Source organism: Argiope bruennichi, chromosome X2 (genome assembly GCF_947563725.1).
Source record: "Argiope bruennichi chromosome X2, qqArgBrue1.1, whole genome shotgun sequence".
Classification (NCBI taxonomy): domain Eukaryota; kingdom Metazoa; phylum Arthropoda; class Arachnida; order Araneae; family Araneidae; genus Argiope; species Argiope bruennichi.
The window spans coordinates 78520922-78539898 of NC_079163.1; the positions used below are offsets into that span (position 1 = coordinate 78520922).

Here is an 18977-nt window from a genome sequence, read left to right on the forward strand (position 1 = left end):
TGGTTTCTTTGTTTCTGCAAGAGAAAGTATTCTTTGTTTCTGAGGCAGAAAAAGTAAACTGTTCAGATCCATTTAAAATAGATTTAGGAAGACAAGCATTTCATGGAAGAATAATAGTTTCTGTCTAATATTAGAATTTTGTGCTAAGGTAAGTAAGATAATTATAAAATTTAATTTGTGTAAAAGCATGATTTAACAATGCATGCATGGTGATATAATACAAGATGAACATAAACAACCGAATATTCGTATTTTAGAAGTTGATAAGCATATTAAAATATAAATTATAGGCATGATTTCTCAGACCCGAGTCCAAAAGTTTATTTTGTATGCCAACAATCCTTTCTTATCTCGCTATGTTTTTAATTTAAACAACTTCATATGTACAGTAGTAGAAAAAGTATTTAATCTAATAAGATTTTTAAAAATCGTAACTTTATTATTAATAATTCAAACCTGAAATTTTCACAAAAATAAAAATTTCTCAATTTTAACTTACATGTTTCTATTATAAAATTGTTAATCTAAAAATAATATTTTAAAATTCGAAGGGAAAAGTATTTGGCAGCAAGAAAAATTTGCCATATTATGAAACCAAATTTTTTAAAAATTATTGTTGATATCTCATGAACTTGCCCCTAATCTTTTGGACATGCACTCAAATTATAGCAAAAGCAAGAGATTTGTAACCTCTTGTGTGATCTATCTTATACTTTACAGGTAGCAATCAAATTTAAATTATTGTAGTCTTAGATCAGATTATTACCATATGTCCTTGGTGAAATTTGAATTAGGTGTTTTTAATCTACAGAAAACTTTGAGTAACAGCTATTTTTTTATAAATCACTTTCAAAATGTTTCAAAAGAAGTAGAAATCATTTATTCACCTGATTTAATTTCATAATCAAGCCATCAGTCATTATCTTCAAATATGTATGTATATTCAGCATTCTATCAATGAAAGTCAGTCTACCTTCTTTATTACTTTATATCTCCAAAAATAATATGTTTTATCTTTGATTTTATTTTTGAAACAATTTTCAAAAACCATGGCCTACTAATATTCTTACACTACTATTTTGCTTTTGATATAAATAAGTTAACGTAATTTCATTTATTAAAGTTGAAGCTTCTTTATAATTTATTCATTTATGCATTTATGAACTCTTGCTTTTTGTTCTCTTTCCCCTCCCCCCATTCTTTAAAGAAAATGAATGATTTCTTTCATTTCTATGCATGTGACTATTCTATGTGTATATATTTTTAAACTGTTATATGTTTCTAAAACATTAGGATATATTGCAGTAACATTTAGAATTTTATTACTGCAAATGAAGAAATTTTCTTAAGTTAACCTTTCAGAGATCCACCATTTTTATATTGACAAAGTTTTAGGTAGACCAAATCACTTGTGGGTTTGAATTTGTGTAGTTGATCTATATTTCATAACTACTCAGAAGAAGGTAATATGTTAAATATTTAACTATATGGCAATCAGTACATTAATTTTTTTAATTCAGTATTTTTCCATGATTCTATAAATTTGTTATACTTCTTTCCAAATTACTTGCAACAATCATCCAGATGTAAACTACTTCAGATTTTCTTAAAATATATGTAAACTTAATTTTCTCCCATTTTCTAGCTAACTATTCTTAAGTTGTTCAATTTTTTTCACTATCAAAATTTCCATATTGTCTTCTAAAAATCTTTAATGAATTTCACGGGATTCTTCTTCCTTTTTTAAATTAATAACCATGAAATATATTTTTCTTCTAATATTTGTTTTTGGTTTAATGTACTTTAATATCTTTGCTTTGATTATCATACTTGTTTCATAAATTTTTTATTACTTTAATTTTTTTTAAATCACAAATTGAGTAAACTATGTGATTTAATATATTTATTACATTATTATCTTCTTAAATTTAAAATAAATTTTTGTTCATGTATATGCTAACTCTAAATTGCTGTGTCATCAAAACATTGCTGGCAATCTTATTGAGTTTGAGTATAGCAAAAGATATGTGTTTATATCGTTATAAGATCAAGATGTTTCACACTCTTAAAATTTGCTTAAAATTTTAATGTATTTATTATTTTTCTCAGTTGCACATCTGACAGCATATTTGATGATCCAAGACACTAATACATGTTTTTTTTTCATTATAATTGGTCTTAGATTTCATTTGCAATATAAATAATGAAATTAAAATCTCATTCTTTTCATTGTATAAATTTCTCATTGATTTGAGTAGTGTTATCCTGAACATCTGCTTTCATATGATAAGAATTGGAATCTTGACTCTTTCACATTTGGAGAAAAGGTTTTTTTATATAGGGGACAATCCTTTTTCCAGTTGTTGTACAATAAATCTCTGATTGATGCTCTGATTTGTATGATTGCTCTTATTTGTATTTCATATAACACCTAATATAGTTTAACAGGCCCTAATGCAAATTAGAAAACAGTTTAGCTGCAATTAGAGCATTTAATCGTAGCCTGTTTATTTTTAAAATGTGTAATTATTTTTATTAGCAATTTATCTTTCCATGATTTCTTCTTGAATTATATTTAAATTCATTATCAGTCAAAACCAATCTATATAAGCTTTAAAAAATGCTATAGATAATTTTTTGGAATGTTGTCAGCCTAATTTAGCACAAATATGTCACAATCAGTATTGATTATTTGGCTAGTTCCACCTTTTATAATTTCTAGTATATATTTCTTTCTCTTTTCCATTTTTAAATGTTTATCATTCATATCATAAATAATCATTCCTGAATTTCCTATACTGATGTGATGAATCTTTACATTGAGGTATATATCTTATTAATAGCTGATAAAGCTAAATATTGCATCTGTGGATTAAATTAAAGATCATGATTGGATATATCTATGTTTTTTTGTTATTTGGGTTATTTGGATGTTATTTTGTTATGCTATATATTTTCATCTCTAAATTGATCTAGTAAAATACTCGTATATGAAAGGAAACTTTTCTATATTTCAATTATTTCTGTTCATTATTATAACTAGAAGTTTGTTACCAACATTTAGTACTAAAGTATTATATTATATGATTTGATTTTTTTTGTTCCTAACATTAGAATTATGTAATAGCTCATATACAGAAACACAATTTTTTTTATATTTTCTTGATTAGTACTTTTCAAAATAACTATTTTATGGTATTTAACTAAAGACACAGAATCAGATAGTTTGTATTAAAAATCAATGCTTTTTTAAGATGGTAAATATAATATTTTTCTAAAAATACATTGTATGCAACATTTCGCTGAAATTACTCTAGTTAAGATATTTTTATTCAAAGAACTTGTCATTTTCAAAAGGCACCATTTCAAGAAAAATTTATGCAAAAATGAATGAAAAAATGGATCCATGAATCTATAATTAAAAGTCTTGAAACTAGCAGCTTTATTTTTAAATATGGGCAATAATTTCAATTAATCTATGTTCTAAAAATAATTATTTTCTAATCATTCAAACTCAGGGTTTACTTTAACTTCTGATTTTTATAGGCTGATATCTCCCTACACTGAGTCCAATATATGCTGAATCAAAAATGCCTTATTGACATTTTTTTTTTCTTCTGAAACTATATAAGTTCAAATTACTTTCATTTAGTTTTGTTTTCTGATTTCTTGTCCAAGCTATGCTATTGTCATCATACCAATAAAGAACTTTTCAAACTCTTTTTTGAAATTGAAATCTTTCCTTAACTTTGAAGAATAAAAATGAGATTTCCATTAACTGTGCTTTTCTAAGAAAACCATTTCATATATATATTTAAAATATTTTGAAACTGTAAAGAAATCATCAATGATACTGTTTTTCATGATTTTCTAATATAAACTGAAGCAATTATCATTCATTTTGCACTTTGCAGATATTTTATAATTATATAATGAAATTAACATGTGAAATAAGAAAACACAACAGAATTGAAGATACTTTATGTTCAAGTTGACTAAGATATAGATTTATTACTTGCCAGTTGTTTAAGATCATATGGCTTTGGGGGAGGAGTGGGTTCAAAAACTATTGTTAACCTATTTGCCAGATAAATAAATAAATAAATTTGTAATATATGTAAATTCTATGAATTGAAAAATATTAAATATCAAGGATGATATCAACACTTTATCAAATATAATTTATTAGGTTCCTATCTGTTGCATTACATTCACTTAGGCATTACAATATTTATGAATATTGATATCTAGTCTTATAAACTTATATGTCATGAGTCATATAAATAAATACAAATATATATTTTCAAAAATTTGCTAAATTAAAAAAAAAATTAATCATTAACATATTGTTAAAATTTTGAAACTAAATTAACAGGTTTATTAAATAAGGGGACCTCCTTATATGCATTGCCTAAGATTGCTAAATGCTTAAATCTGTTACTGGTTATGCTTGAATTATGAGGTTTTAAGAATTTCAGAAGTCAAACCTGTGTTGGATTCTACTTTAATAACTATTTGAAATAAAATAAGTATAATTGATGGCAAAGTAAATAGATTGCTCAGTTAAAGTCAACCTGTGATCATTATGCCTTGTAAAACTATTCTTTATATGATACTTAAATATTATATTACCTTATATTTTATTATATTTAAAGGGAATTTATATATTTAAATAGTAATAACAGATTTTCTGTGGTTCAGCTATATATTTTAAATAAATGCTATTTAATTTCTTTGTGTTCTTTTAAATAAAAAGGATAAATATATTGAGAGATTGTATGTTGACAAATAATCACTAAAGATAATACTTTTAAAAGCATTCAAAGTTCATCATTGCAGAGAACATACTTTTCTTCTCATATTGAATAAACCTGCTGTAAATTGTGATATAAATAATTATACATTGGTGCTTATGTCATTTAAGAATATTTTGCAATTAATAAATTTTAAAGCAAACATTTAAAAGAATTAGTAATTAAAAGATGTTTTCTATTTTGAATTGAAGATTAATTGAAAAAATTAACCTCCATATACTGGGTTCCTACTTATATCTATTACACACTGTAATTTCTCGACGGTGACAGCTTAGCTCTTTAATTTGGTGTGTAGGTATTGGGGGGGGGGGGAATGCACTGCTCGATGAGACAATTTACATCGCCATCTGTCGGTAAATTTGGGAGTTATCGGTTCTTATGTCGTAAATGGTGGAAGATGTGAGAAAAAAGTCAATTAAAAGATTGTAAAACCCTCTCGAGTTAAAACGAAAAGATACCTTACGCACATTAATATTTGAAACGGAATGTAAAAAATGAACAATTGTTTGGTCTCAACTTCGAAAATTGTCATGTCATGAAGAGTTGAAGAAAAAAATGACACACTTCCCTGTCAATAGGATTTATTTATATTGTTCAAAATACTCACCGCAGCCCAGAGTTGGCCTTCTCTATAAAGGGGCCTGGGTGCAAGAAATCATTGGGGGCCCTAACTATTTTTAAAGTAAAATAATTACAAGCACGAACATATAATACTATTTCACGTTTATTTAATTCTTGATTTTGTATTGCTATTAATTACTTCAGAAAAATTATAATTTTTTTTCCCCCGAAGCTTAATATAGCAAGTGCATTTAAGCATTCTGCACACATGCTTGACCGAAGACAATTCTTTATTAATTTTAATTTGCTGAAAGAGCTCTCAGCATTAGTTTTGGTAAGGGGTTACGATACTAGTTATTTTTGGTAACTAGCAACGTAAAGAATAATTTTAACACAGTTAATACATTTAAAAATAACTCATAATAATTATTAATGCATATGTATTGCATTATGTCTTGTGCCTTTTTTTTTTTTTTTTTTTTTTTTCAAAATCAAATCTCGTATCAAACCAATTTCCTGGATTAGGTTTTCATTTACATCTTTATTATTATAAAACTTTGAAAAAATGTTCCAAAGACTTTGTAATTTCTGTTTTTCTAAAATTTTTGTATCAGTTATTAATTTGAAATACTTTTAAATCTATCTTCTATCTATACAATAACGATATGAATTACACTGTGTTAAAAAATGACCTCTAAATTTCTATAATTTCTGATTCTGCTATTTCGGAATATAATTATTTCTTTTTTCGAATTCGTTTCTTAGGAAAATGTTCCGAAGTATTCAAATTACGTGGTATGACTTTTGCTTCGTCTAAAAATGTGTTAAATTTTGTTTTTAAATTTTGAATTTCAGTTTTAAATTTATTGATTAATTTAAAAGCCGAGTCAAGAACAATTGTTATTGCTCGTAACAGTTTATTGACAGTGTTAATTCTGGACAATATTGCAAACCATATTATTAAACATAAAGTATGAATGCATTTATAAGTATAAATGCATTTATAAGTATGTATACATTTTTTTTTAATATTCAGAATTGCTTAAATTAAATTAACAATTTAAAGATGGTTTCAATTAATATGATACTCGTTTTATATGGAAAAAATAAATGTATTTTCTTTTAATATATGTTATAATTTAATTTTAGAAAAAATTATAATTGAATTATAACTATAAATTAATTTTCAAGTGTTAAAATAATTATAAATATAATTTTAACTATGAAAATATTTCAAAATAACTATTTTTATCATAAAATTATTAAACGTTTAAAATTTTTGGATTTTAATAAATTATTTATTATAACTCAACGAAGCTGTATTTATAACGGGAATTAGAGAGAGCAGCTGAAATAAATAAAATATCGGCAAACATTCCAAATGTTAATAACCAAAAAGAAAAAGTAGAAAGCAGGTGTTAAGTTTTGGAATACATAGGCAGATGGTTCAAAATATTTAGTAACATATGATATGCTTTGTGCGCTTCCCTGATTTTCCGAAGAAAAATAAATATTTTTTGAAGGTAAATGAAATTTGCTTTTTCTTCAATTCCTTTAAGGTTTCTTTGGCGGATAATCATTATTTATGAATTTTGAAAGATGTCAAAATATATCTATCTTGTATGAAATGTTTTTACGGTAATTAACATTCTGTTTCTTGTATGTAATAAAAAATTAATGAAATATTTTTATGCTGACAGTAATTTAATTAACATTTATCATCATTTGGGTTATATATGGAATTATTTTTCCTGCTTAAAAATAAAATTATAATTCAAGTAGTAAGTCAATGAATATTTATTTTTGAGAGAGATTTATTTTTAAAACATTCGTTTTTGATTAATAAAAGAGTTACATATTAATTAAAACTGTCTGTAATTTTATTTAAATTTTTTTAAAGAAAAACTCGTTTATATCTTAATTTTTAAAAAAAAGTTATAATTCAGGTATTAGGAGAGAAAAGACTTTATTTTTCTATATAAAGATTAGCATCATATTAATTAAAACCCTCTTTAAAATATTAATTTAAGTAATACTTATTTATCCGTACTTATAATTATTTTTCTTATAAAAATTAAATTATAATCTAAGAATTAGGAGAATAAATATTTTTTTTTTTGCATAAAAAAAACAAACATATTAGTTAAAACTGTTTGTAAATTGTTAAATACAGTAAAATATATTAGAAAAAAAAAATTGAAAAGCGAAAAATGCAAACCTAGGATCGAACCCGGGTCTCTTGAATCCTACGTTCAATGTCTTAACCACTATACTGTTAACACTTCGGCAGTGGTGATATATTATTAGTGTATCAGCTATATAGAAAGGGCCTTTTTCTCGAAATTGATTGGCCATTGTTCTTTAATATTATTGTGAGTAAAAATTCTAAATATATACTACCATTATACTAAATCTCATTCCGAACTGAATTTTCAACCTCGTGCCCTCCCCTTGCGAGACGAATAGTTATCTCCAGAACCCCATTTCAGCAAAAAACTGTCCAAAGGGAACTTCTTGCTTCGAACGTTTATAAAAGAGTTGCAATTCGTAAACTATTGATAACATTACGTCATGCTTTTCAGCGACACCGAAGGTGTAAAACATACAAAAACTGGACTCCACGTCAGTAATAACAAGTCATCCGGTCTTATGAATCAATCTTCAGCATATTTCAGACAACTAGACGCGTTTATGTGCGGAGAACGCCCTCAGAAGCATTTTCTTGACTGTCTCTTGCTGACTGTGAAGCATGTAGGTGGTTCCTTTTATAATATGGGATCCGATACTTTGGCGTGATCTTGGTCCGCTTGTTACTTTACATCAGAAGGGTTCAGCTGCTCACAAAGTCGATATTCTGGGGGATAAGGTGCATCCTTTTCTCCACGCTTTATTTACCAGAGATTTCAACTTTATCAAGATGATAACGCTACTATCCACTTTGCTGAAATCGGCCAAAAATGGTTTGAAGAGCACGGGGTAAAAGTAGGATATCTTGCGTGGCCTCCTTAGTCTCTTGAACATTTGTGGGGGGTGTTCGGAGTCAACAACGTTACTATGCATTCATACCACGATGGATACAATCTGTAAGGAAATCAAAGGGTAATCCGTCTCCCTATTAACAAAGCTTTTCTCTTATTTCGTGGGTGTTCGTATTATTTTGTCACCATCTGTACATTCTATTATTTTTCTTGCCTTTTGATAAGAAATAAAGAACATTAAAGCGATTCTACAAATTCATTGTTTTTAAGTTAATTTATAGAATTATAGTACACATTAGAGCGATAGATACTTCAAATATTTTATAAGATGCATTAAATTAAATACAGAAAGCGGGTTTTGCCATTATTGTTTGCTTTCACCGCATATTGCCTTTAGAAAATAATATTGGAGGAAAGTACATACTATTTTGATATGATTTCCTACAGTATATCTAGTTGAGAGAGAGAAAAGAGAAAAATAAACTAATTTTAATTTTAAAAATCGCAATACTAACAGAAATAAATGTGCAACTAAATTTTTATATACAGATGGTTATCAAAATAATGGAAACACCTTAAATTTATAAAAACTCCTTTATTAGTATTGTGTAGGACCGCCTTTGGCATGTAATACAGCTTGGATTCGCCTAGGAAACGATTCATACAAGTGTTGAATAGTGTTTAGAGGAATATTGTACCATTCTTCCTGGAGATATTGTGAAAATTCTGGGAGAGCTGCCGGTGGAGGATATCGATTCCGTATTGAGCACTCTAAAATAGACCATAACGGTTCAATTATAGTGAGGTCGGGGACTGTGCGGGCCAAGACAGATTTTTAGCTTCGTCCTCCTGTTCATCAAACTATGACTGGACAAGTCTCGCTGTATGGATTGGTGCATTATCATCCTGGAAAATTCCATATCTTGCAGGAAACAAAGTTTTCCTCATAGGATGGAGCTGGTCAGCTAAAATTTCTCTATACTTCTCCCCAGTGATCCTTCCTTTCAGGGTTACGATTGGTCTAGCAGTAAACCACGACATGACTGTCCATATCATGACAGATCCACCTCCATGCTTGACAGTTGGAAGAAGACAATCATGATATTCACTTGTGCAGGTGTCCTCCAAATGTGCACCCGTCCTATTGTAGGGAAACGTGTGAAACTCTATTTGTCAGACCATATTACTTTCTTCCACTTATCAATTGACCAGGTTTTGTGAGTGCGACACTGCTGTAGACGACGTTTACCATTAACATCTATGACAAGTGGCCTGGAAATTGCTGTTCTGACATAAATGTTCTGTTTATGAAGGTGCCTTCTAACTCTAATCATTGACACTGGAGAATACAGATGGGGATTGAGCTTTGCGATCGCTTTTGCTGCAGTTGTTCGCTTTTCAAACATAACAATCCGCTTCAATACTCATCTGTCTCTTTCACTTAGCTTCTCGTTCCCCCCACTATTTTGCTTTGCAGAGCTTGTCTTGCCCCGCTGTGTGTATGCTGTCATAACTTTAGATACCGTACCTCTAGAAACGCCTAACAGTTGGAAGGTTTTGGTCAAACTTGCTCCAGCTAGACGGGCTCCTACAATTTGGCCTCTTTGAAAATCTGAGAAGTCGGACATTTTACGCTTTTGAAAAAGAATCCAAGAATTACAGAACTTTAATAAAGCTAACATATACTACCAGAATATATACATTGCTATTTATAAAAAAACAACTGGTGGCTATTATTATATTTTAATGCTTAAGAAGCGCATTCAAAAATGTCACTTTTAGTCTCAGGTGTTTCCATTATTTTGATAACCAGCTGTAAATGTAATAGCAAATAAGTGATAAAAACTGCTGAATAAAAATCTTTCTGAACCTGTATTAACAGATAGCTACATGTTTTATACATAATTTCCTTTCAAGGTTATACATCAATCATTTCTCTCATTTTAACTCTCTCTTAAATTACTTTTCTTCTTATCATATTTTTGGAAGTGTTTTCAGACTGCTTAGTATTAATAATACTAAAGAGGCTATTTAAAAATTATTTTTAAAGAGGTCCCCTCTATAAAAAATTCGGCAAGCATTCATTTCCTTAAATATTGCAATTGGGAGCATATGCCTAGATTATTCTATTTCTGGGGGATGCCCTGTATAAAAAGCTTTATTTTATTTTTCAATATGTTAAAAATTTCGTCTTTCTAAGGAAGAAATTCCCGATTCAAAAATCTCATTTCAGGGCTTGAGAATCGCTTATTCAAGATCTCATTTCATCAAAAATTTACAATATTTTAGAGCCTGATCTGGATGTTGTCTGTTTTGGGTCAAATATTCTCCTTTAGCATGGTATAGAAGTTTGGAAAGGTAGTACTAACTCTGGTGTCAAAGAAGTGTTATATGCAATAACATTTTTAAAAATCAGGGTACCTCTCATGTTACTAACTAAGCATATATGAAATTCACATCTTTTTACAAAAATAACATGCATCAGGTGCCAAAGATTATTTCTGTAGCCTTGTGGATTTCTTTACTATGTTCTTAAACTTATTTGACATTTTTAGATGCTTTTCAATGCAAAGTATTGTCAGTCATTTTAAATTTACTACTTTCTGTGATTACCGTTATTGTTGTTTGGTTTTAGTTGTACTAAATAGTATTATTTAATATTTATTAATTTAGTATTTATATCACTTGCATAGAAATATGTTTGATACTTTTGTATAGCTATTGTATTTATGGCAAATCTCTGTAATTTACTACTGTTTAACCCTCTTGGATTCTCTTAATATGTTCATTTCAGTTTGAAACCTTTAAAATCTGATTTATATAATTTTAATTTTTAGTGCCTGCATTTTTGTTCACCGTACAACTATGAGTAATAAAAAAACTGAAAAGGATATACGTTTCCAACAGGAATTGGTAAGTTGAATTTTCCTTTCTTTTTCCCTAATAATGTATTTAACAACAGTGTTTTGTTTCATAGTATGCATTTAAATGAATTGCAAAGCAAAAGTTAGTGATGTGTATAATAAATAGTCAGCTTCTTCAAATTCAGATTTGGCTGTAGGTAATTACAATATTTAATCACACAAATATAAAGAAACTTCTATATCTTTTAAAAATTTTATTTGCTTGCTATTACTTGAAATAAAAATAATTTTTTAAAAAAATTCACAAGTGGAATCAAATAAGATAGATAATACAGGGTGTTCCACAAGGTATGCAGCTTCAAATATTAACAGATTCGGATAGAATACGCCAAGTCAAGTATTTTGATGTATAACATGTGGGGGACCCGAATATAGCGTCATAGTTTAATTGAGGTGTGAAGCTTGTATTATGAAAACTTCAAGAAATGAGCAAAAAAAAAAAAAAAAAAAAAGTGAAAATCAATTTTTATTGAGAACTTTCAATACAACAAATTTTCGAAATGTCCGTCATTCGAGCAAATGATATGAAGAGGTCTGGAATTGAAGAGTTCACAATTGTTTTTTGCAAATCTGTTCCAATCTCCTTGACCTCGGTTTCAAGCCTGCCCTCAAGTCGCCCACTGTTGAAGGCTGTGTGAGATACACTGTCTTTCAGACATCCCTGTAAAAAATCGCGCGGGGTAAGATCCGAGGAGTAAGGTGGCCACTCTATACCATTGTCTGATATCGTAATGGAATCCAACCAGAACAGTCTGTCTTGAAAATGTTCCATTAAGATATCGAAGTTTCGATGAGTGCGGTGAGGTCTAGCATCATCTTGCATAAACAACGAATCGCTTATCTTGCCTATGCCATCCAAAAATGGGATGATACCGTCATTCAACATGTCAAAATAAGCTTCACCGGTGATATTTTGGATTTTAAAAAATTGACCCAATAATGCCTTCGACAGGTAACACACACCAAATTGTGAGCCTAAGTAGGTGCAGTGGCCCAACTATTGCATGAGTAGCATTTTCAGAGGTCAGAACCTCCATTTCTGTTTATTAACATATCCTTCGAGTGGAAGTGAAAAATCAAACCTCCATAAAGCATCCAAATTGGTCAATGCTTGATTGATTTGAATTTTGTAAGGGAACAGGAGTACATCCGCATCCCTTCTCGTTATCCGATTCACAGGATAATGAGAAGTACCACAATGTACTTTTGGGCATGTCGAGTTGTCGTACCAGCTGTTGTACCGAAGATGATGGACTTGCTTCGCACACTTCTTTCACTTTCGAGACATTAGCTTCCATCCATGCAAGCATCTCTTTTTTCCCCATCGCTAGCACATTGTCTAACACAGTGCCGGTCTCCTCAAATCTTTCGTAAGTTCTTTTGTTCGTCGTGCCGTTTATGTTGTGGTGATTGCCAAATTTTTCACCACAGCCTCTGGTGATTGCAATTCATGATAAGTCAGCACCATGAAAACACAATACTCAATCGAATATTCATTTCAGAACCACAACGATTGCGTACAGTACACAGTAATTTCTTAGCGAGTAACGCGCGAATCATGCTCAAAAAACCTGCTTTCTAGCCTTATATGTCACATATTCACTTGCAGGCGCACTTTTCAACTCGCAGATTACCACAAATTTGCATAGTGACCTAGGAAAGCTTCCATGTTGTGCAATCGTCATGTTCATCGTGATTTGGAATACAAACAGTCGGATTCATAATTAATGTTTTTCGTATAGTTAGAATATGACGCTATATTCGGGGGCCCCACATATTATATATAAAAATACTTGTCTTGACGTGTACTATCCGAATCTGTAAATATTAGACGCTGCATACCTTGTGGGGCACCGTGTAATTTGTCAATTATTCTTTTCAATGATATGCTAATCAACAGTGCAAATAGCTATCAGAAAAGAAGTTATAGACCATATGAGAAAAAAAAAATGTGATTTTAAACCTACAAAAAATACTGTTTAATGTAAAGTTAATTTTAAATTTTGAAAATAATATCAAATTAAAGTAGTCAAGAGACTAGAATTTGCCCCATCAATTAACCCTTAACCAGAGGCTGCTGTAAAAGGGGGGCAATTGCCCCCCTGTCGGCAGTCTCTTGCCTCTTCGTCTGTGAGAGATTGAGGGTTTCGTCGGCAAAAGTGTTCACCACTTCAGAATGGCTGTAGAGAGTTGTGCACTATCGAATATGATTATTTAAAAACCATCTTAAAGTTAATAAATTGTAAACAGTCGAAATATCCAAATAACGTTTAAAGCGTTTTGACAATATTGGCTAAATAATCGATAGGGTGGTAGGTTAATAATATGCCTTATTTTGCGGGCAATTTTTGATAAACCGACTAAGAACTGAATGCAATGGATGGGTCATTTTCAAAATTCGGCACCATTTGTTGTCCATGTGAAACACATTTTTTTTGCAAGATGTTATAAAGTTTAAATGATTTTTCTTTTTACCATGCTTTTTAGCAGGCAATTTCCAGTGGAGAAACAATAAAATTAAAATAATTCATCTGATTTTTTTATTTTTTTTTCTAATAAAGAAGTTGAGAGGAAACAAAAATTCAGCTGTCCAAATCATAAAACTCAAAATGTTTTTTGCTGCATTACTTTCCAAAAATTAAAATTTTTATTCTGACATATTTTTTTATTGTGAAATATACTTGTAATTATGTTATAAAGAAGGTTTTAATAACCTTTTAAGAAGAATAGATGATTTTTACCAATTAAATACAGCTGTCCAGACATTAAGTCATGTCTGTTACCATACAATATTTTCAACATTTTAAGCAACAAGATTGAAATTTTGAAATGACAACACTTGTATACCAGTGAAACATGTTCTAAGAAAGAAGTGCAAGCAGCCATCTTGAATGTTTGATGTTTGATTGAAGAAGCTGAAGCCTTTTTGTGTTAAGTATTTTTATTGCATGTCATGTCTGTTACCTCAATATTTTGTATAAAATATATTTATTAGGTTTTTAATTTTAATTAAAATTTATTTTCATGTTTTTATGGAATTATTTAGTTTCCTTAATTTTTGTACTTTGAAATGTCATGTCTGTTACTGGTCATGTCTGTTACTCTATATAGTAACAGACATGACAATTTTGGTAACAGACTTGACATGTTTCAAGATTTGAAATATGATTCAATTTTTGGGTTTGTTTTGTTTAAAATTTAGTTGATGTTTTAGGAAGAATTTTTTAAGGGTGGATGGGGGAAGGAATAAATGTAAGTTCTTACTTTTTAAAAGCGCATATTTGTTACAGTTTTCATTTTTTCTCTTATCTTCTTTGTTTTTTATTATCACATTGTATTTACTGAATTGATTAATGTTTGCAATGTTATCAAATCATTTGCTTTATTAAACTTTATTTCTGAAAATTACGTGTGCAAACATGCTACAGAAGTGCAGGCATTTCTTTTCGGAGGATCGAGAAAGCAGGCAACTCTGCATACTTTCGTTTTATATCTAAGAAACCAGCATGAACCAATTTCGTTCTGCACAATTTCCGAATGTTACGACCATGGTCCTGCAGCAATTTGGGCTCACCTTCAGCCAATATTCAACGAGCTTAAGAGAATTTCCCCCGAAGTTGAAATTATCCATTTTTTTTCTGATGGCCCTACCACACAATATCGGCAGAAGAAAAATTTCTTCCTTTTGAATGAGCATATAGCAAATAATGGTTATAAGTATGGATCATGGTCTTTTTTTGAGGCTGGTCACGGCAAGGGTGCTGCTGATGGAATAGGGGGAGCCATTAAGAGAGCTGCTGACAAAATAGTTGCACAGGGGACAGATATACCCGATGAAAAAACTCTGTTTAATGTTTTAATAAATAAAACAAACATTCAGCTTCATTATATCTGTGAAACAGAGGTAGAAATGTTTAAAAAAATAATTCCATCTGATATTCCGGTTTTAAAAGGAACGATGAGCGTACATCAAATTTTTTCTTTTGGGAACGACTCAATGTTTTTTAGGGATTTAAGCTGTTTCTGCAGACAGAAAAATGTCTGTGACTGTTTTATAGTTAATGTATTTGCATTAAAAGAAAATGAACAAGAAAGCACAGCCATGACAATAAATAACGCAGAAAATAATTGTAAATCTTTTTCTTCTCCTTTATCCAACAATTTTCAACAAGATATTCAAGAAGAAAGCTTCGTACTTGTAAAATTGGAGGGTAAACGATTGATAAAATATTTCGTTTCAGAAATAATCGACATCCAGGACAACAATTTTACAGTTAAGTATTTAAAAAAAAGTCAGGAATCATGCAAAGTTTTTTTGAGAGGATGATAAAGAATATAATATTGAAGCAGAGGATATTGTAATGAAACTTCCAAATCCAAATCTAACTGGATGCTCTTTTGATGTTTGATGTGGATCTCTCTAAATATGATGTTGAATAAATAGCATTGTAACTCAAGAAAATACTAAAAAATAAAATGTGTACACATGTTCCAATTCTGTATCTGTGAATTTCAAATAATATATACATATTTGTTTTTTTATTTTTTATTTTATAGTAAAAAGTTATGTACTAAAAGAGAAACACATTTTAGCTTAATTCTACCTTTCAAGCTTTACATCAAAATTTGGCTCCTGAATTTATGTCATGTCTGTTACTCAGTGTCACGTCTGTTACTTGGTGTCATGTCTGTTACCATTTCAAAATTTTCCTTAAAAAGTTTAAATTGACATAATATTGCTACAATTAGAGTTACATATTAATTGACTCTGCCTAGTATATATAAGAATGACAGACATTTTGCATTAATTGTTTTTTATAGTATTTTATATTAAAAAAATCCTTGTAAGAATTCTATATTAGTAACAGACATGACAAACAAAATTATAAAAATACCATAAGAAATATTTTTTTATTCAAAAGTCTTTATTATATGGGTAAAATGACTCTATACTTATATTAAATATAGCTTTACATTATTGTACACTGAACTGAAATACAAAAATTACAAGAAAAATGTCCGGTAACAGACATGACAATTTTAATCATATCTGACCAAAAAAACATCAATTAAAAATATATAAAAGAAAAAAATGTATCAAAAATATTCAAGTAATATACAGAAATAATGTCTGTTTAATAATATTAAAAAAAATTTAAAAATTTAAAAAAATTTTATTTTTGTCTTTTCAATTTCCAAATGGCACCGAATTTTGAAAATGACCCGGATATCAAAGACTTTAAATTTGCAGATTTTCAGACATCTGATTCAAATGTCGTTCATTAAGCTTATAATTTCTACTACTTTTGGCAATATAATCGTCAGTTAAGAAGTGAATAAGATGTCGACAAGGTGATAGTTTCATTTTGCTGGCAATTTTTGGTCGGCACTCAAACTATGAACTCAATGTGGTGAGTGTCGAAGACGATAAGTCTGCAAATTTTTCGACATTTGATTCAATTGTCGTTCATCAAGCTTTTAATTTACATTACTTCTGGCAATATGTGCGAGTGACAAGGCGACATGTGAATAAAACATAAGACATGTCGCATTTTGTCAAAAATTTTTTGAGCGGTCAACTAAGAATTCAATGCGAAGGATGTAGATGACATTAATTCTAAATTATCAGTCATCTGATTTAAATGTTATAATGTTCCTTCAGCATATAATTTATACTATATTTAGCAGAATAATCAATAAGCTGGCAAGTGAAAAAGACGTCACATTTTCCCCGACTAATCTTTGTCCTACGGCTAAGATTTTATCATAGATTTTGGAAAAAAATTTTCATCTTGCACTACGAAAATTGTTTTCATCGGCACCTGCCAGTGGAATTATTAGAGAAATTGATGCTTTTATATTATTTATGAATAGGACGATCGAGTTGTTTTCCATAATTCATCATTCAAATTCAAGTTCTAAAATTAATCATAATCTTATTCATCTAATTGTAACTTCCTCGGTAACAAATTGATAAATTTATTTTATTCATTTCATTATGAGAATTGTCTGATTAAAATCCAGTTAATGTGGTTAAACTAAATTTAATTAAAGCACTCTTTTCTTTTGACACTCTTGTGAATATGCATGCTAAAAAGAGTTATTTCCTGTAGACAAATTATGTGAATTCATTATAAATCACTGGTGTAAGTAAATTGTATAATTGTAAATTAAGTTTATTTAACAGTAAAATATCTGTTTTCTTTTGCAATCTGATTTATCAGGCTACAATTACTACACTAAAGAAACATTACCGACTGCAATTGACGACAAAAAAAATATTTGTGGTATGGTAGCTTTTTAGCTATACTAAAGGAGTTTATCCAAGTATGCATTAAATTTGTTAAATAAATTGCTACCTAAATTCTTCAGACTCTGCATTCAATATTAGGACTGTGTAATCGGGGAACAAATTGTTTTTCCTTCTCTCTTTCTATTACTATTCGTGACAAAAACTATAAAATTTCAGATGCTTCTAAATTTTTAATAGACTTTGAATAAAGATATCTTGATAAAAAGATGATTAAAATAGTTATTCATAGAATATTCATAAATAACACATTAATCCCTTGACATACGAATTACTTAACTTCCTATTAAGATGACAGATCCTATTTGAGACAATTATTATTTTAATCCCTACAATAATATAAGGGCATTTGAGGTAGTGAAGCGTTTTCAAGTGATTTTTACATTTTAAATTATTTAATACTTTCATTTAATTGCAGATTTAAAATTAAAAATTTAATAATTCCATACTCGAGTCAGACTCGTCTTTGTATATGAAAGGGTTATGAAAAACCAATGCATGCAACTGAGGGGACAAAACTCACTTTTTTGGATTAATACAAGATTCAATAACTTCGAATTAAAAAAGTACTTAACCATAAGAACGCATGCCTAAAAATGAAGAGAGGCGAATTCATATTCAAGATCTAATCGTTTTTTAATAGAATGCATTGGTTTTTTTAAAACCTAAATATATATTGAAAAATAAATACATTGGTGGTCTAATATTTAAGCAATCCATTTTTCATAAGAATATTTTTCCTATCTTACATAAAATAGTAAGTTTTTACAAATTATTTTCTCCTGCCTTTTTAAGAAATAACATCATTGTATCTTTTCCGCATTCTATAATTTTCGTGTCCGAACTATAGTAACTTTTTGTTGAGTACGCGTGCTTATTCTCTTCGGATTCGAAACACATCTGAACTCCTGCTCGTTGTTGCAATTGTTACTTAATAAGTATTTTGAGTAGAGGACTGCGCAGAAAAATAGATTTTTGGCGAAAACATCGAAAAAATTTTATTTATTATTTTAGATTTCTAAAAAAATTACTTTTATGAAATTTTTTGTTTCAATATTCATTTTATATAGCTTCTGATATAAATGCATACAGCTTTGCTTTTATCACAAAATGATTACAATATGTAGTTTCTATTTCATTTTCTCACATATTTTATAAACATATCTTATTTACCATTTTTACTGATTTACATCTGATAAATTAAATGCTTAAGGAGAGAAATATTTCTTGACTATTTCTGGATTTCAAACATTTTTTTTTCAGTCCTGAAAACGATTTATCTGCAGATAAGAAGTAATTGATAATATCAAGATGATTTTCAGAACAGTAACAAAATTTAAATGTGTTAAACTTTTTTAAAAAATTTTTTTATTTGTATCTTTTATAACAA

General features: G+C 29.0%; 1 protein-coding gene across 2 annotated transcripts in view; it reads left to right on the plus strand.

Annotated features, from left to right (window-relative positions):
• The first annotated feature begins 8 nt into the window (after window positions 1-8).
• LOC129960876 (DNA (cytosine-5)-methyltransferase 3A-like) overlaps window positions 9-18977 on the plus strand; it is a 64163-nt gene continuing 45194 nt past the window's right edge. For both annotated transcript variants that reach the window (XM_056074584.1, XM_056074585.1), the window contains exons 1-2: window positions 9-148; window positions 11191-11266. In XM_056074584.1, the coding sequence (XP_055930559.1) occupies window positions 11219-11266 (48 nt within the window). In that variant the 5' untranslated portion in view covers window positions 9-148; window positions 11191-11218. The remainder of the gene's footprint in view (window positions 149-11190; window positions 11267-18977) is intronic.